The sequence below is a fragment of the Molothrus aeneus genome, chromosome 5 (assembly GCF_037042795.1).
Source record: "Molothrus aeneus isolate 106 chromosome 5, BPBGC_Maene_1.0, whole genome shotgun sequence".
In the NCBI taxonomy this organism is placed as follows: domain Eukaryota; kingdom Metazoa; phylum Chordata; class Aves; order Passeriformes; family Icteridae; genus Molothrus; species Molothrus aeneus.
In genome coordinates, this window is record NC_089650.1 from 70,160,723 (window position 1) to 70,178,401 (window position 17,679).

Genomic DNA, 17,679 nt, shown 5'->3' on the forward strand with positions numbered 1-17,679 from the left:
GGAATTAGTGCAGGTGTTCCCAACTCACCTGCTGGAGAGTGAGCTCGTTGGGAAAAGCACTTTCAATGTCCTCATCCTCGCTGGAGGAGTGCAGGTGGTGGGTGCTCACCTGGGAAAGCACAAACCAGTCAGGGAACCAGGGAAAGCTGGAAAAGCTCCAATGTTTCAGTTCCACCAAAGCCCAAACTCCTGCCCAGGCAGGTGCTGCCCCAAGGAATCCCAGGGACCAGCTCAGCACCACAGATCAGCTCTGCTGAAGGACTGTTATGAAACACGTTCATGGAAATGCTTTCTACTCTGCCTTGAAGCGTTCTTCAGCAAAAGAAGGAAAATGAGAAAAACCAGGAATATCCCTTTCTTCTGTGAGGGGAAGCCCAGCAGGCACTGGAGTGACCAACTCACCAAATCCACCGTGTTTCTCCGGTTTGTCTCCGTCAGCGTCTCCTCCACAAAACTCTCCCACCTGCCCCTGCAGTCCTCAGGCAACTCTGGAACAAAAGGGACACAGAAACCATGGGAGTTCTGAGCCAGCTGAACTCCCTGGGGACTCACCCGGGCTGAGGACTCACAGCTTCTCTCACCTTGGGGGTGCCCTCCCCTCCCATCTCTCCCAGCCCAGCACAACTGGGAGCACAAAGGTGAGCAGAACTTGAGGGTTGAGGCAGGGAAATGGAGAAATAATACAAGGAAAAAAGAGCAGAAGATTGTGCCCCCAGATTGTCACTGCCCGGCTGTACCCCCTCCCAGCCCGGCAGGGGCTGAGCAGTGGGGATGGAAAATGTGGAAAATGGAAAATCTTCCTTCCTCCCACCCAAAGCCATGGGACAAAACCAGTTTTCCAAGTGGATCCAGTGAGGGCAGGATGGACACAGTCTGGCAATGGGAATATCCCTGATGAGCACATCTGGGGACACAACCTCATGTCTCTTCCTCAGAGAGTCATGGAATCATGGAATGGGTTGGGTGGGAAGGGACCTCAAAGCCCATCCAGTGCCACCCCTGCCATGACAGGGACTCCTCCCACTGTCCAATCTTAACCTCACTGTGTGAAAACCAGGAGCAGCCAAATGGAGTCTCACCATACTTTAAATGATGGCATATTGTGGGATTTCCCTGGGAACACTTTCCAATGGGAAAGGATCTTGAGGAAATACCTGCAGTGAGCCCTCCCAGGAGCTCTCAAGGGTTATTTTTCCCTGGAGAGCAGTGAAAAGTGAAGGAGAAGGAGGAGGAGGAGGAGAAGGAGAAGGAGAAGGAGAAGGAGGAGGAGGAGGAGGAGGTGGTACCTTTGATGAAGTCACTGATCTGGGCCTGCATGGGCCCCTTCTCCATGTTGTGCACCACGGCGTTGGCGATGCGGGTCAGGTGCCCCATGTTCCCTCTCCTCCTGCCGCCCTCTGCCCTGGAACAGAGAGCAGCCGCTACCCACAGAGCCGGGACACCCTCGGGGCCAGGACACCCACAGAGCCAGGACACCCATGGAACCGGGATACCCTCGGAGCCGGGACACCCTCGGGGCCAGGATACCCATAGAGCCAGGATGCCCACAGAGCCAGGTTACCCATGGAACCAGGATACCCACGGAACTGGGATATCCACAGAGCCAGGACCCGCGCAGAACTGGGATACCCACAGAGCTGGGATACCCATGGAACAGGGATACCCACGGAACTGGGATACCCATGGAGCCAGGACAGCCATGGCACTCAGGTACCCATGGAACTGGGATACCAACGGAGCCAGGACACCCATGGAACTGGGATACCCACGGAGCCAGGACACCCATGGAACTGGGATACCCAAGGAGCCAAGATACCCATGGAGCCAGGATGGGATGCCCATGGAGCCAGGATAACCACAGAGCCAGGACAAAGCCCTGGGAATAGCCACAGCATTTCTGCCCCACTGGCCACAGAATTCCAGCCACAATGGCCACAGCATTCCTGCCCCAATGCCCACAGAATTCCAGCCACAATGGCCACAGCATTCCTGCCCCAATGCCCACAGAATTCCAGCCACAATGGCCACAGCATTCCTGCCCCAATGCCCACAGAATTCCAGCCACAATGGCCACAGCATTCCTGCCCCAATGCCCACAGAATTCCAGCCACAATGGCCACAGCATTCCTGCCCCAATGCCCACAGAATTCCAGCCACAATGGCCACAGCATTCCTGCCCCAATGGTCACAGAATTCCAGCCACAATGGCCACAGCATTCCTGCCCCACTGGCTACAGAATTCCAGCCACAATGGCCACAGCATTCCTGCCCCAATGGTCACAGAATTTCAGCCCCACACAGGGATCAGCCCTGCTCTGGCAGGATGGGCTGAGCTCGGCCCCAGCACAGGGACCTTCCTTCATTTTGCCCTGTTCCCTCCTGATCCCTCCTCCTGCCCAGGTAACATGGGAGGGGCTCTATACAAGGAGCTAAACATGGAAAAGATGCAAGAATAAATCTGATTGCAATTCCCAGGGAAGAAAACGCCCAAAGTTAAGGATCTACAGCACAGCTACTGGCAGAGCTCCAGGGTGGGACTGGGATTGCAGCAGTGACTCCCCCAGAACAGAAGACATTGCCATCCAAGCATGGGATTGCCCCTGGGATAAAACCAGTTCCCAACACAGTGCCCGAGCAGCCTCGAGTCCCTGCTCTGGCTCCTCACTGCTTCCTTTCCTGCAGAGTGAAGCCGTGCTCCAAACCAGCCCAGGGAATGGTTTGGGTGGGAAGGGACCCTCCAGTGCCAGCCCTGCCAGTGTCCAGCCTGGCCTGGGGCACTGCCAGGGATCCAGGGTCGGTCCCTGCTGCTCTCCATCTGCCCACTGAGAGCAGCCAAGGAAACTCCACCTTCCCAAAGCCCCAGCTGAGATTCCTCTGCTGAAATCCCTGGTTTTTTCCTTCCACTCAGATTCTTTCCAGTGTGGTGGTGGCTGGAACTCTGGCAGGAAGTAGGGATGAGCTCTGGCTCCTTTCTGGTTTAATCAGGAAAACTCCCAAGCAGCACCCAGGGATATTTTTGGTCCTACAGAACTGGGCAAGGAAATGCCCAGCAAAATTCCTTATGTGGACAAGAGGCTGTAAAAAGAACCAAAAACCCAAAACCCCAAATCACAGCAACAAAAAAAAAATGTAATCCAGATCTCAATCCACCAATTATGGCCTAAACAACTCCACTGGGACTCCAAAGGCCTTGGAAGCCACCAGGAGCTCAAAATAGAAAGGGAGGACCAAACACTGAGCTGGACACGGAAACTGAAGCCTCTGGAATATTTCCACTTGAATGTTTTAGTTCTTTTAGAATATTTAGTTCTTATCAGCCCAATCAGCACAAGGGGTTTATAAAGCTAAAATAGGAAATCCAGGCCACAAATGCTTGGCCACCCCAACTTCCAACAGTTTTCTACTCTGGGAAGAATAAAATTGTACACTTGAAACAAACAAACAAAAAAGTTTAAAAGGTGAATATTCCATGGGGTTCCCTGAGAAAGCAGGAAAGCAGAAGACTGAGTGTTTGGGATGGGGTGTTGGAACCATCCACAAAACCAATCATGCCTTCAAATCTGTCTGTTTGGGAATTTGGCTTGTCAGCATGCAAACCACCCCAGTTCCAAATCCCAACCAAAATCCAAGTCTGTTTGGACACCATTCAAATGGAAAAATCTCCAAGAATATTCCCAAGTCAGTGTGCAGCCCCAGGCCAGCAATTCCTTACTGGATTTTGTCATTGGCTTCCCAGGCGTCCAATATCCTCTGCACCAGGCAGCACTTCTGGAACAGCTGTGGGGAAAAAGGGAGGATATTCAGGATTTTCCAAAGGAGAACTGTGGATCCTCCTGCTCCTTCCCTGGCTGCTCCTCAGGAGCTCAAACCTTCCCCTGCCCAAGAGCCCAGTTCCTTCCTGGTTACTCCCCAGAGGATCCCAGCACAGCAGCAACACCTGGAGCATCCCCAGCAGCAGGAACTAAAGCACTGCTGGCATTTTCCAGCCACCACACTGAGGCCTGGCCACTCACAGCTGGAATGGTCTTGGTTAGCTTTTTGTCCAAAATTTGTAGTAAGTGTTACTTTAAAAAATTGAATTTGAATAATAAATGGAGTTAATTTTAATAAATACCAAGGGATTCACAGGGTCATTAAATGAGGGGAGTTTTAATGGGATGCTGCAAATAAAGGCACAAAAGCCACCACAGCTCCATGAGAACCACTACAAATGATAATAACAAAGCCCACTAAAAATAGATAAAAATAATAATAAAACCCACTACAAATTATAATAAATAATAATAAAACCCACTAAAACCAGATAATAATAAAGCCCACAAAAATTTGATAATAAGTAATAAAAACAATTTTAAAGGCAATAAATTATAAAAAAAACCACTAGAAATTACGTATAAAAACAAATAATAATAAAAAAAATCTACATTGAGACAAGTCCCTGCTCTGGAACAACCCACCCCAGAGATCCCTGCTGACTCCAACCCATCCCAGAGATCCCTGGTGATCCCAGCCCATCCCAGAGATCCCTGGTGACCCCAGCCCCACCTCAGGGATCCCTGGTGACCCCAGCCCATCCCAGAGATCCCTGGTGACCCCAGCCCATCCCAGAGATCCCTGGTGACTCAAACCCATCCCAGAGATCCCTGGTGACCCCAGCCCATCCCAGAGATCCCCGGAGACCCCAGCCCCACCACAAGGACCCTGGTGACCCCAGCCCATCCCAGAGATCCCTGGTGACCCCAGCCCATCCCAGAGATCCCTGGTGACTCAAACCCATCCCAGAGATCCCTGGTGACCCCAGCCCATCCCAGAGATCCCTGGTGACCCCAGCCCCACCACAAGGACCCTGGTGATCCCAGCCCATCCCAGAGATCCCTGGTGACCCCAGCCCATCCCAGAGATCCCTGGTGATCCCAGCCCATCCCAGAGATCCCTGGTGACCCCAGCCCATCCCAGAGATCCCTGGTGACCCCAGCCCATCCCAGAGATCCCTGGTGACTCCAACCCATCCCAGAGATCCCTGGTGATCCCAGCCCATCCCAGAGATCCCTGCCGACCCCAGTCCATCCCAGAGATCCCTGGTGAGCCCAGCCCCACCACAAGGACCCTGGTGATCCCAGCCCATCCCAGAGATGCCCGGTGACCCCAGCCCAGCCCAGGCACCCCGCGGCCCCATCCGCAGCCCAGCTCTCACGTGGGTGACCATGACGTTCTCGGTGGCTCCGGCAGGGGGCTGTGTGCGCTCCGCGGGCTCCGCGGGCTCCGGGGCCGCGCTCCCGCTCGGAGCCTCCTCTTTGCTGCCCGGCTCCCCCGGGCTGGGCTTCCCCTCCTGCACCGAGTGGGACAGGATGGCTGCTATGGACAGCTCCACTTGGAAATGCAAAAAGTTATTCCACGTGTATTTAAAAAATAAATCCTGGAGGAGAAACGAGAGATGGAAGAGTTTACTCAGGATAAATTTTCCTGGTTTTAATGATATCAGGGATCTTTAGGAATCTTCCCAATTCAACCCATCCCAGGATTCTGGGACTCTGGGATACTAAATTGTTGCCCAAGCTGTTGTTTGATCAAGCAATTCCACTCAAACGGTTTTCCCGCTACATGCCAGCACCCAGTGCAGGCTGGGCTCTGCATTCCCAGGGCACTCAGTCTGCTGGGAAATCAGTGAATATTCCCAGTAAATGGAGCACTTAGGAATCCTCTCACACAGCACTCACAGCACAGACACACTGAATTAAACAACTTAACTCTGCTGGGGCTCAATGAAGCCTAGGAAAAACAGGAACTAAACCACTGCTAAGGGTGGAATCAATTCTCTTAAGGCAGCCCAGGTTCCGGAAGGCTTTTTCCAGCCTCAAGGATCCTGGGAGAAAATTAATCTCTCATGATTCCAGGAGCTCACACACACAGCACAGACTGTTTCACACCTTCTCCACTGAACGGACATGGAATTGGAAGTGTGAGGCTCAGTCCAAAACCCCAAACAGCCGGATTCAGGTCCCAAAAGCTCTTCCAGGGATCTGCTCCTCACTGGAGCAGGTAAGGGGAACGCCACGACATGGCCCCCTGCACAAGCCCTGCCCAGAAGGGCTCCAGGTCCCATCCCTGGTGCCCCCGGACACTCACAAGTAACAAGTCCATGGTGCCGAGCCGGCAGAGCTCGTGGTTGATGCTGGGCGTGTTGGCGTGCAGCAGCGCCGCGATCAGCCGCGAGCCGTGCAGCCGCGCGTTCCCCAGCGGCTCCTCCAGCACCCCCAGCGTGGTCAGGATCGCCGGTTTCTGAGGGCAGGGAGGGCAGTCAGGGCAGGACAACGTTCCCACAGCACACCTGCACCAGGCTTCTACAGGGCCGTAAATCCAACCGTGGGAATTCCACCTCACCAGGGGCAAGAGCTTCCCATGGAGGGGACAGAGCCCTGGAACCCTGCACTGCCCCGGGAGGGCCTCATTCCCCAATTCTGCAGACATCCCAATCCCAGCTGGACGTGTCCCTGTGTCACCTGCTCCAGGTGACCCTGCCCTGCATGGAGTAGCACTGGATGATCCCTAACAACCCCAGCTGTTCTGGAATTCCCAGATTTAACAGAACCCACCCATTTCAGGAATGTTCTCAGCAGGGAAACCTAAACCACCTTCCCAAGAGGATGGTTCTGGGGCCACTGGGAGATTTAACTTCCGAATCAGAAGATTAAAATCCAACTATCCACTGAAAGTTTCTTCCTCTCCATCCCTTCCCATCTCCCCTCAATCCCCCCATCCCAAAGATTTCCCTGAACACAACTCTCAGACTCCTGCTGCTCATCCCTGCAGGCCTGAGTTACAGGATTTGCTGTGGATTTCCCCTCCCTGGCCCCGTGTCCAGGCTGGAGCTGTCTGGAGTGCGGGCGGTACCTTGGGCGGGCACAGCAGCAGCTGGTGGAAGTCCTTGAGCCGGGGCTCGATGCCGTGTAAGATGCTGCTGTTGACAGTGTAAGACCTCTCGAATCCCTGAGTGTACGAGTCCATCAGGCCTTCCACTCTGAGGGAACACCAGGATTCACTCGGAGTCACTCACCATTCCCTCTTCCCGCTCTGAACAACCAAGCGATACCAGGGTCCTCAAGGTCCCTCCCAGCCCAGTCTGTCCTGGGATTCTGGGACTTTAGGATATTAAACCAGCGCCCAACCTGGTGTTTAATCAGCAATTCCACTAAAACCATTTTCCTTCTACACTTCCTGCATTCCATCTTCCTTCTTCTGGGACCCAGAACTGCCCCCAGTATCCAGAGGTGCAGATTTTGTTAAAGAGCCTCCAGTCACACTGGCTATGTCAGTAGTTTTCAAAAATGAGGATGAAAAATAATAATATTCAGCTCCTGAACACATTCCCATACCTGCACAGTATTGACCCTATTATATTAGTTATTTCTATTATTTATTATACTGTATTAGTTAATATTGGTATAATTTCCCAGGTGCTGCTCACACAACCAAACCTGCGCCGAGCTCAGGAGGAGCTGACCAGAAATAACCTCCCAGCAGAGCTGGCAAACCACATTCCCAAAGTGCTTCCTGGAGTTCCAAACTCCCAAACACTTCCAAAGAAAATGGCTCAGCAAGAGCTACCTAACAAACGTTTGTTCCTCCCACTGTCCCAGGCTGCTCCCAGCCCCAGTGTCCAGCCTGGCCTTGGACACTGCCAGGGATCCAGGGGCAGCAGGGCCTGCCCACCCTCCCAGCCAGGAATTCCCTCCCAGTAGCCCACCTAAGACTCCCGCCTTCCAGCCTGAAGCCATTCCCTGTGTCTGGGCAGTGCCTTTCCCTTTGTGCCCCCAGCACGGCCTGGAGCCCCCGGTAATCCTGGTGATCCCAGTAATCCCAGCGATCCCGGTGATCCCAGAAACCTCAGTGATCCCGGTAATCCTGGCGGTCCCAGTGATCCTAGCAATGCCAGTGATCCCAGTGACCCTGGTAATCCCAGGGATCCCAGTGACCCCAGTGATCCTGGTAATCCCAATGATCCTGGCAATCCCAGTGATCCCAGTGATCCTGGACATCCAAGTGATCCTGGTAATCCCGGCAATCCCGGCGATCCCAGTGATCCTGGCAATCCCAGTGATCCCGGCAATCCCAGTGACCCTGGCAATCCCAGTGATCTGGCAATCCCAGCGATCCCAGTGACCCTGGCAATCCCAGCAATCCCAGTGACCCTGGAGATCCGAGCGATCCTGGTAATCCCAGCAATCCCGGTAATCCCAGCAATCCCAGCGATCCCAGCGATCCCGGCGATCCCGGCAGCGGCAGCGGTCGCGGCTCACCCGGAGCGCCGCGTTTCCAGCAGCGTCAGGAGCACCTGGGTTCCGTTGACGATGCAGGTCTCGCTCTGCTCCCCGTCGAACATGTTCCTGAGGAGCTGCTCCACGCACTCCTGCCTGGGGACACAGGGCTCACTCACACGGGGCTGCGCTGCTGCACCCGCCCAGGCGCTGTCTGGGCAGCCACGGAAGGCACAGGGAAGGTCCCACTCTTCCCACAGCTCTGTGCCACACCAAGGAATGATGGGTGGCAGGAACAGGAGGCTGAGGACGGCCCTGCTCCCCAGCTCACACCATCACTGGGTTGGGAGAGACCTTCAATGTCATCGAGTCCAGCCCAGCCCAACCCCTCAGGCAGCCCCTGGCCCCCAGTGCCACATCCAGGCTGTCAAACACACCCAGGGCTGGGGACTGCACCACCTCCCCGGGCAGCCATTGCAGAACTTTATCCCCCTTGCTGGAAAAGCTTTTTCCTGCTCTCCAGCCTGGATTTCCCTTGGCACAGCTTGAGACTGTCCTCTGGTTTTGTCAGTTGTTGCTCCAGTTCCTGCAGCTCCTGCTCCCCTCCACATCCCAGCTCTGTCCCTCAGGGACAGCTCCCCAAAATCCAGCCCTCAGGAAGTCCCTTCCCTTTCCCTGCTTTCCCCAGTCCCACATCCAGCCAAACCCAGCATCCCTGGAGTTCACAGCCCAATCCTGACTATTTTCTAACACTCCAAAAAGTCTCCTTTCCATGGGTATAAATAAAATATGAGACAAAAATGTAAAAACAGCTGAATAATTCACGAGGGAGGATTATTTGACAAGGAGCATCTAAATACCCTCTGTCAGCAGAGCAGGGGAGGCAGAAGCAGGAAAAGGAGGCAATTTTCTGTAATGGACCAAATTCCCTTTATTGCACCCAGCCAGCAGCTCCTGAACCTGGATTTGGGGCTGATTCCCTGATCCCACCTCCGTCACACTGATCATTCATTCCTGACTCAGGGATGATAAAAGTTATCCAAAACCCAAAGGTCACTGCAATGCTGGGAAAATTGGCCAGGAAGGGTAATGAGCTTTGTGACCTTCAGCAGAAAGGGAAGAGGAGTAAGAGAACCCCTTTGCCCAAAATTGCTCCTTTATTTTGAGCAGGAATTCTGGAGATGGTTCCTGGAAGTGCAGGGTCCCACAGCCCTCTCCAAAACTACAAAGAAAGCCTAAAATTACCAAAAAAGTCTGGAAGTACCATGTCATCCATGGCCATCACCCCTGCCTCTGCAGGGAATCACAGCCCTCCTTAAAGGTCCTGGGATTCCTTTGAGATCCCTTCAGACCCTGAAGGTGCTGTGAGGTTCCCACACAACCCTCCCTTCCCCAGGCTGGAATTCCTTGGGTTTTTGCCTCAGCCTGGATCAGGCCGGGGGCTCTGGGCTCCCTGACCCCCTCTCCTGCCTCTGGACAGAGCCCCAAGCCCCCAACACTGAAGAGGCCATTCAGAGCTGCTCCGGCTCCAAAGGAACATCCCTGCTCTGTCTGCTCCCTGCAGAGCGATCCAGGAGCCACTCCCAGTGCAGCCAGCGCCCCCAGCACGCCCAGTGCCCTCAGTACTCACGATTCCAGTGCTGTGAGAAGTGGATCTGGCTCCGGGACATCCTGGAGCTGAGTGCTCTGGTCTCTGCTCAGCCTGATGATGTCACACAGGGTCTGGGAAGCGTTGGATTGCCTCTGGAAACAGGACAGGAGCAGCGTCAGCGCCGGGGGGGCCAAGCCTGGCCAGGCTGGGAATGCTCTGGCTGGGATAAACCCCACTCCTGCTCCCCCTGGAGTTACTCAGGGCTGGACACTCCTGGAGCAGCAGCATCAACAGGCTTTGCACTCAAAGGAGATTGGCCCAAACGTGACCATCAAGAGCAGTTCAGGAGCTCAGGGGTGAGGATTCCTTTTTCTCTCCTCAATCCTCTAATCTGCACATCTGCAACACAAACATCCCATCCTTCCTCCCACTGCTCAGCTTTCCTGCTTGAGAAAACCCTTCACCATTTAATTCCTGGGATTTAAAAGGCTTTCCAGGGGTGTTTGAGGAATTCATCCTCTGCTTCTGGCCATCAGGCAAAGCCTCTCTGGAGCTGCTGTACCTCAGCATCTGCTCCAACACAAATCCAATCCATGGGGATGGTCCCAGTTTTCCCCTCACAGAGGGAAGTTTGCCTGGGATGAGCTGAGGGAACTGGGCTCAGAGAACTGCATGTTCTGGGCTTTACAAATGAATTCCTACTTGGGGCTAGAAAGATATGAAATGGCATAAAGTGGCTGATTTTAAAGGATCTTCCAGGAACAGCAGGCTCTTCCCTAATCCCAAGGGAAATCCCCACTGTCTGTAGGACTGAGATGAACTGAGGGAGCAGAACCAAGAAATTTGGAGTAAAATAAGTCAAAAGCAGGTGAAACCACTCCAATTCCCCTCATCTGGTGCTGAGCAGAAGATGGGACATGCCAAGGCCATCCCCAGTGGCTCCTCCACAGGTCACCGGGACAAGGCAAACGGAATCTCCCGGACCCTGCAGGGCCCAGCCCCCCAAATCCCAGCCCTGGTGCCACTCACATCCTCATCCTGGCTCGAATGGATCAGCTCCACGAGTCTCTGGATAATCCTGGCTTCATTCAGCCACTGCAGGGAAAAGAGCAGCAGAGAAAATCCTCCATGGATGCCCGAGAACTCAGAACAAGAGGGGCTCTGGGAAACTCTGCAGGAAAGGGAAGCCCTTCCTTCCCTCTCCAATCCCATCCCTGAGGCAGAGACAGGGATGGATTCAGATCTGCATCAGCATGGATGGGGATGGATTTGGATTTGCATCCTGCCATGGAACTAACACACAGGCCCCTCTGGAAAACATGGAATGCTCCAGGGACAAACAGCCTCATGTGAGCAGCGTTGGCAGAACCCCACCACATTCTCCCAGCAGCTCCTGTTCTTCCTGCTGCTCACACCCAGCAATTCCACCTCCTGCCAGATGTTGGAACAGTTGTCACTGCACCTTCACCTTGCTCCACAACTTCCTGTTCTCCATGAAAACCATTCCCTATCCCCTTTCTGGCCCAGGCAAACCAGGAACATCCTCTCCAAAGGCTCCCTTCCACTCCTCCCTCCCAGCCCCACATGCAGGCTCAGCCCCTCATCTCTACCCATTTCCATTCACATCCCACTCCTGCTCCAGGAAAACTGCTGCATGTGTGACATCCCCCAGACTCATCCCAACAATGCCCAAACTCAGCTGCCTGGGAAATGAGTAAAGTTCCATGACAAGGAAAAACATTTCCAGGGATGAGTCTGGAGCCCCTCTGCTCCTGAGCCTGGGACAGTGGAAGATGTCCCCGCCATGGCAGCGGTGGCACTGGAGGGGCTTTAGGGTCCTCTCTAACCCCAACCATTCCAGGATTCCTTGACTCTATGATTCCTTGAACATGGTAAGGAATTACACTAATTGCTGTCCCAATCAATGTCTGAATTTCTGAACACTGGGAAAACACAGTTTCCCTTTCTCCAAGCTCTCCAGCTGGACTAAAGAGAGGTTGCTCCATGAAAAATGAGTGGGAACCCCTTTGCTGCCAGGAGTGACCCAGGCTGCTGCCCTGGAGCCACAACGGGGCTGAGGAACCCCAAGGAGTGACCCCAGCCCTGGGTACAGGAGCTGCCTGAGGGGTGGATCTGCTCCTGGGATCAAACACCCACAGACCCCACCTGTCCCGAGCCAGGCAGGGGCAGGGGCTGGGAGGGGAAGGCCCTCACGTTGAGCACGTCCTGGCGCAGCGCCGTGGGCTCCACGCAGCTGATGAGGCGCAGCAGCAGGTCCATCATGGCAGAGGTGTCGATGTGCTTTAGCACCAGGCTCAGGAACTTGTCCTTTTTCCTCAAAAATGAGATCACCTGTGGAAACAGGAGCCTGCATCAGCTGCCAGCAGGATACACAGCTCCCTCACAAATCCCCCACAGCTCCCTCACAAATCCCCCACAATTCCCCCACAACTCCCTCACAGATCCACCTCAACTCCCTCACAACTCCCTCACAGCTTCTCCTTTGTGTCTCAACCACCGACCTTGGGCTGGGAACCCTCCAGGGAACAAGGGAATAATTCTTATTCCAAGGCAACACCAAATCAGATCTTTTCAGCCAACTTTTCTCCCCTCTGTGCCACAGAGAAACCCAATGCCATGGAAATAAGTGAAGCTGGAGGATTTTCCTTTCCTCTCAAGCTCCCTACTAGACAGCATTTACAACCTTGGTATTTACTGGGATGTGAGTATTCCTGAATCCCTGCTGAGCCCATGCCTCAGCACCCCTTCCACAAGGATGAGCCTGAGGCCTTGTTTATGGATTGAGATGACTCTGATGACCCTCAAAATGCCTTGGCACGAAAAGTGAAGATTTAGCTGTGCCATGAGGATATCCCAGCCGTGGCAGATCCCAACTCAAAACTCTGGGAAGAGTCTGTCCACACCAGCATGTCCCTGCACTGAGGAATTCTGAGAACTTTCCAGAGACCCCATTTCACCTCCAACCTTGAACCCAAGTCCAGGAGTACCACGAGCTCACAGCAAGGGCACAGCACGGGAATTCCCTGGATCGGGACAGACCCATCCCCACCTGTTCTGTTTTCCGTGCAATGAGGTTCCCGATGGTCTTGCTGAAGAAGCTGGCGAGGAGGGGGTTCAGGGGGGGCTCGTGGTCCAGGAAGTCGTAGAGGATGTTGAGCAGGGTCTCGTCCCCGCCCAGTTTGTCGTTGATCTGCGGCACGTCCGAGGTCAGCAGCTCGCAGGCCGTGTTGGGATACCTGCAGGGACACACCCAGAGCCACCACGGGTGAGATGGGAATGCTCTGGAGATCTGCCCTCCACAAAGGAAGTGAAGGAATTCCTGCCTGGCAGGGTGGGCAGGCCCTGGCACAGGGTGCCCAGAGCAGCTGGGGCTGCCCCTGTATCCCTGGCAGTGCCAAGGCCAGGCTGGGCACTGGGGCTGGAGCACCTGGGACAGTGGGAGGTGTCCCTGCCATGGCAGGGTGGCACTGGAGGGGCTCTGAGGCCCTTCCCACCCAGCCATTCCATGACTGATTCCCTCTGGTGAGGGCACTTTTCCCACAATGGGTTATTAGTGACTTGTGACCATGCCAGGTTTCTACACCAGGATCTTTCCCAATCTCTGCATTCCCTACAAGCCACTAAGACAAGCCACTTCCAGGCCAGCTGGGAGCTCTGACCCTTTCCCTGCACCATTCCCCTCCCCAGCAGCCTCCTCCTGTTCCTGCAGTTCCAGCCCTGGAGGTTCCAAAAGCCCCTCAGGCCCTGCTGCTGCTGTTCCAGGCTTGGCTCTGCCCAAGGAGCTGAGGATGCCACTGCCACCACCACAGAGGGACCTTCCAGCCCTTCCATCCCTTACACCCCCGAAGGGACACCACGATTCTTTTCTCCTTTTCCTGCCTCATTCCATGCACAGAACATCCACAGTTCCTAAAGATCTGTGTGTGGAGCCTCCCTGGGATACACATCCCATGGACAGGAGAGAAATGGGAGCTCTCCCTGTCCCAGCAGCTTCTGCTCCTGCAGCTCTCACAGCCCCAGGTCTGATCCAACCCCTCACCATTCCCGCTGTGGCACCACATCCCAGCCCTGGAGGTTTCCAGGCTGCAGGGACCTCACCTCACCCGAGCTCCCCCTCCAACCCCGGCAAGCCGAGCTTCTCTCACCCTTGGGCTCAGCAGCTCATTGGCAGATCCAAGATTCACACTCTCCTTTCCTGCTCCAGCCTCCTTTCATTCCACCAGTTCTGCTTGGATGGGGATTTATTGGGGATTTTCCTCTTTGCAATTTCCCCTCTGGACTTTATGAACCTCCATCCCACTGTTCCAGGGATAAAGCCCTTGGATGATCCCCTCCCCATGCATCCCCATCCCCAGATCCTTCCAAAGCTATCAAGTTTCTCCCTGTTCCACTTCACCAAATTTATAACCTTTCCTGAAGAGCCAAAGTGGGATTCCATCTGGATTTACACAGAGTCCATTCTTCCTGCTCAGCCTTTATTTATCCCAAAAGCTTCCCTGGTTTCTAATGAGCTCAAACCCTCCTTCCCCTCTCCAGGCTTTGGAGACGCTTCTGGGTCTGCTCTGCCTGGGAGTCCCAAGAGCTGCCAAGAAAATGCTCCATGAACATCAGCCCTTGGTGTCCCAGCAGGAATTTCCTTCTTGAAACCTCTGTCCTTGTGCCCCCCTTCCCTCATTCTTCACCTGCTTGGTAACAGCCAGGGAATCCTGGAATGGTTTGGGTGGGCAGGGACCCCAGAGCCCCTGCAGTGCCAGCCCTGCCATGGCAGGGACACCTCCCACTGTCCCAGGCTGCTCCAGCCCCAGTGTCCAGCCTGGCCTGGGGCACTGCCAGGGATGCAGGGGCAGCCCCAGCTGCTCTGGCAATCCCAGCCCAGCCAGGAATTCCTCATTGCCAAGATCCCATCCCTGGCTGCCCTCTGGCACTGGGAGCCATTCCCTGGGTGCTGTCCCTGCAGGCCTTGGCCCCAGTCCCTCTGCAGCTCTCCTGGAGCCCCTGCAGGCCCTGGAATGTGCTGGAAGCCTCCCTGGACCCTTCTCTTCTCCAGGGGAACATTCCCAGCTCTCCCAGGCTGGCTCCAGAGCAGAGGGGCTCCAGCCCTGGAGCAGCTCCTTGGACTTGCTCCAGGTCCTTCAGCTGCTGGCCCCAGGGCTGACGCAGCTCTGCAGGTGGGTCCAAAATTCACCCTTCAGAGCAGGATCCTTGCACAGCAGCCACAGGATATTCCAAGTTATTATCCCACATACTCCCAGGCATTCACTCCCCTGGGAACAGCCACCCCACATCATTATCAACTCTTACCCAAAACCACACCTGAACACGGCACTTCTGTGGCTTTCCACCAACCCCAGCCCTGATCCATCCCCACCAGGAAAAACCTGCTCAGTTTCATTTATTTATAGTCAGAGCAGCCTTTTATTTTTATATAAACTTCACAAAAGAAAACAAACTCCCCAAACCCAAATGTCAATATTTTTGAGTATACATTGGGTTAAAAATACACAAACACAGCTCTGGTGAAGAGAAAACCCCTGTGAGGAGCTCAGTGTGGTCTGAGCAGAGGCAGGGCCTGCCCAGAGCTGTGATTCCTAAGATCAGCAGGATCTGGACATGCAGCACACTGAAAATACCCCAGATTTTATTCATTTTCCAGCTCACTTTGTTCTGTGGGATTGGAAACCCACTGAGTTCAGAGATTTCTACCTCTTGTGCTTCCCTTTCCTATAAAAACCTATTCAGGGGGCTTTGGATTTTGAGGGAACAGCAGATTTTTTGAGACTTTATTTGAGATAGGACTATTTTTTTACATTATTTCAGATTTGATTATTTGAGACATTACTTGAGCTATGTTTTTTTTGGAGACATTACTTGAAATACGAATTTTTTTGCAGACCAACTCAATGTCAAACCATCAAAACCAAACCAATTCCCTCCAAACCTCCAAAGCTGGAAGATCCCCAGAGCTCAAAGCCTCCCTCCCCCCGCGGAGGCGCCACAGCGGAGCCCAGGTGGAATCTCTGTTTTCAGCCCCGGGATCCCTGGCTGGCATGTCCCGGGGAGCAGGGATCCAATACCTACTTGAATCGGACCTTCTCGTCCATGTCCACGGGGGGCTCGTGGGTGATGAGGGTGACCAGCTGCTCCATGCAGTGCTGCTGGCACAGGAAGTCCAGCAGCCGCCGGTTCTGGGCCTTGCATTCCTGCAGGACGTCATCCTCGTCCATCAGCTCCTCCAGGGTCACATCCTCCTTGTCCAGCAGCTTGTCCACGTGTGACGTTGTGTTCAAATCAAACTTCCAGAACATGGTGATGGGACACGACTGGCTGGGGGCAGGAAAGCACCGGTTACTGCTCCACACCCACTGTGCATGACCACAGCATTGCTGAGGTTGGAGAAGACCTCTGAGACCACGGAGTCCCACCATCAACCCCATCCACTGCCACCCCGTGTCCTCAGGTGCCACCTCCACACATTTTCTGAACACTTCCAGGGATGAGGAGTCCAGCCCATCCAGTGCTTTCCAACCCTCCTGGGGCAGGAATTGTCCCAAAATCCCCCCTGAGGCTGCCCTGGCCCAGCCTGAGGCCGTTCCCTCTGCTCCTGTCCCTGTTCCCGGCTGTGCCCTCCTGGCAGGGACTTGTGCAGAGCCACCAGGGCCCCCTGAGCCTCCTTTGCTCCAAGCTCAGCCCCTGCCCAGCTCCCTCAGCCCTCCTGGGGCTCCAGACCCTTCCCAGCTCCATTCTCTTGACATGCTCCAGCCCCTCAGGGTCGTTCTTGGGGCACTGCACTTTGAATCCCCCATTTCCATGCACTCCTACCCCAACCCTAGTTTGCCCTTTTGTTATCCTGATTTTTCTCTATGTGAGTACTATTAATGATATTTTTCTACTTTGCTCTCCTAATACCTGAAATTTTGGAAAAGCTGTGAGTTACACCAAAGCAAAGCACTGTTCAGACCACTCCTAGGAGACTCTTCCAGGGCTCTTCCTCTTGTTTAACACTTCCTCTTCCAATTCTGCCCTTCACCATCCCACCTCAGCTCCTCAACAACCCTTCACAGTCCTGTTCTGGCCACAGGACCAGGTACAGAATTCATGGAATCCTGGAATGGGTTGGGTGGGAAGGGACCCCAGAGCCCCTGCAGTGCCAGCCCTGCCATGGCAGGGACACCTCCCACTGTCCCAGGCTGCTCCAGCCCCAGTGTCCAGCCTGGCCTGGGGCACTGCCAGGGATGCAGGGGCAGCCCCAGCTGCTCTGGCAATCCCAGCCCAGCCAGGAATTCCTCATTGCCAAGATCCCATCCCTGGCTGCCCTCTGGCACTGGGAGCCATTCCCTGGGTGCTGTCCCTCTGGTCACATCCTGGGCAGTGCCAGCCCTGGCTCCCATGCTCTGCACACGCAGCCCCTGGGCTGAGTTGTGTCCCTGTGCCACATTCCCAGATGATCCAGCAGCACCATGTGATTCCATACCCAGGATCACAAGGCTGTTTTTAACCTAACCCACATCCCCATTTCCGCACACAGAACTCTCTCCATCCATTCCTTTGGCTTTTTCCAGCATCCAAAAATGTCCCTGTGCCTGATCCTCTGCTGGTCGCACTCTGCATGCCCTCAGCTACAGGACAGCCTGGACATTGTGCTCCTGAAAGCCCATTTTCCCCCCAGGAATGACACTGAGGGGGCTCTGCCTTCCAGCCACCAGAGCAGGGCTTTGCAAAAAGCTGAAGACCCCAATCTTCTCATTAGACTTTAAATCTCTCAGTCCTTCGTGGTGAATCTTCCAGAGTGAGTCTTCAAGTGAAGCATTCACA

At 54.4% G+C, this 17,679-nt stretch overlaps 1 protein-coding gene across 2 annotated transcripts in view; it reads right to left on the minus strand.

The window, feature by feature from the left end:
• The window catches only part of PPP6R2 (protein phosphatase 6 regulatory subunit 2), a 64,029-nt gene that overhangs the window by 13,651 nt on the left and 32,699 nt on the right, over positions 1–17,679 (minus strand). For both annotated transcript variants that reach the window (XM_066551101.1, XM_066551100.1), the window contains exons 3-15: positions 15,946–16,191; positions 12,917–13,103; positions 12,061–12,198; positions 10,876–10,941; positions 9,886–9,998; positions 8,298–8,411; positions 6,892–7,018; positions 6,127–6,279; positions 5,195–5,416; positions 3,713–3,777; positions 1,287–1,402; positions 403–488; positions 29–109 (exon numbers count right to left, since the gene is read on the minus strand). In XM_066551101.1, coding sequence (XP_066407198.1) covers positions 29–109; positions 403–488; positions 1,287–1,402; positions 3,713–3,777; positions 5,195–5,416; positions 6,127–6,279; positions 6,892–7,018; positions 8,298–8,411; positions 9,886–9,998; positions 10,876–10,941; positions 12,061–12,198; positions 12,917–13,103; positions 15,946–16,172 — 1,695 coding nt within the window. In that variant the 5' untranslated portion in view covers positions 16,173–16,191. The remainder of the gene's footprint in view (positions 1–28; positions 110–402; positions 489–1,286; positions 1,403–3,712; positions 3,778–5,194; positions 5,417–6,126; positions 6,280–6,891; positions 7,019–8,297; positions 8,412–9,885; positions 9,999–10,875; positions 10,942–12,060; positions 12,199–12,916; positions 13,104–15,945; positions 16,192–17,679) is intronic.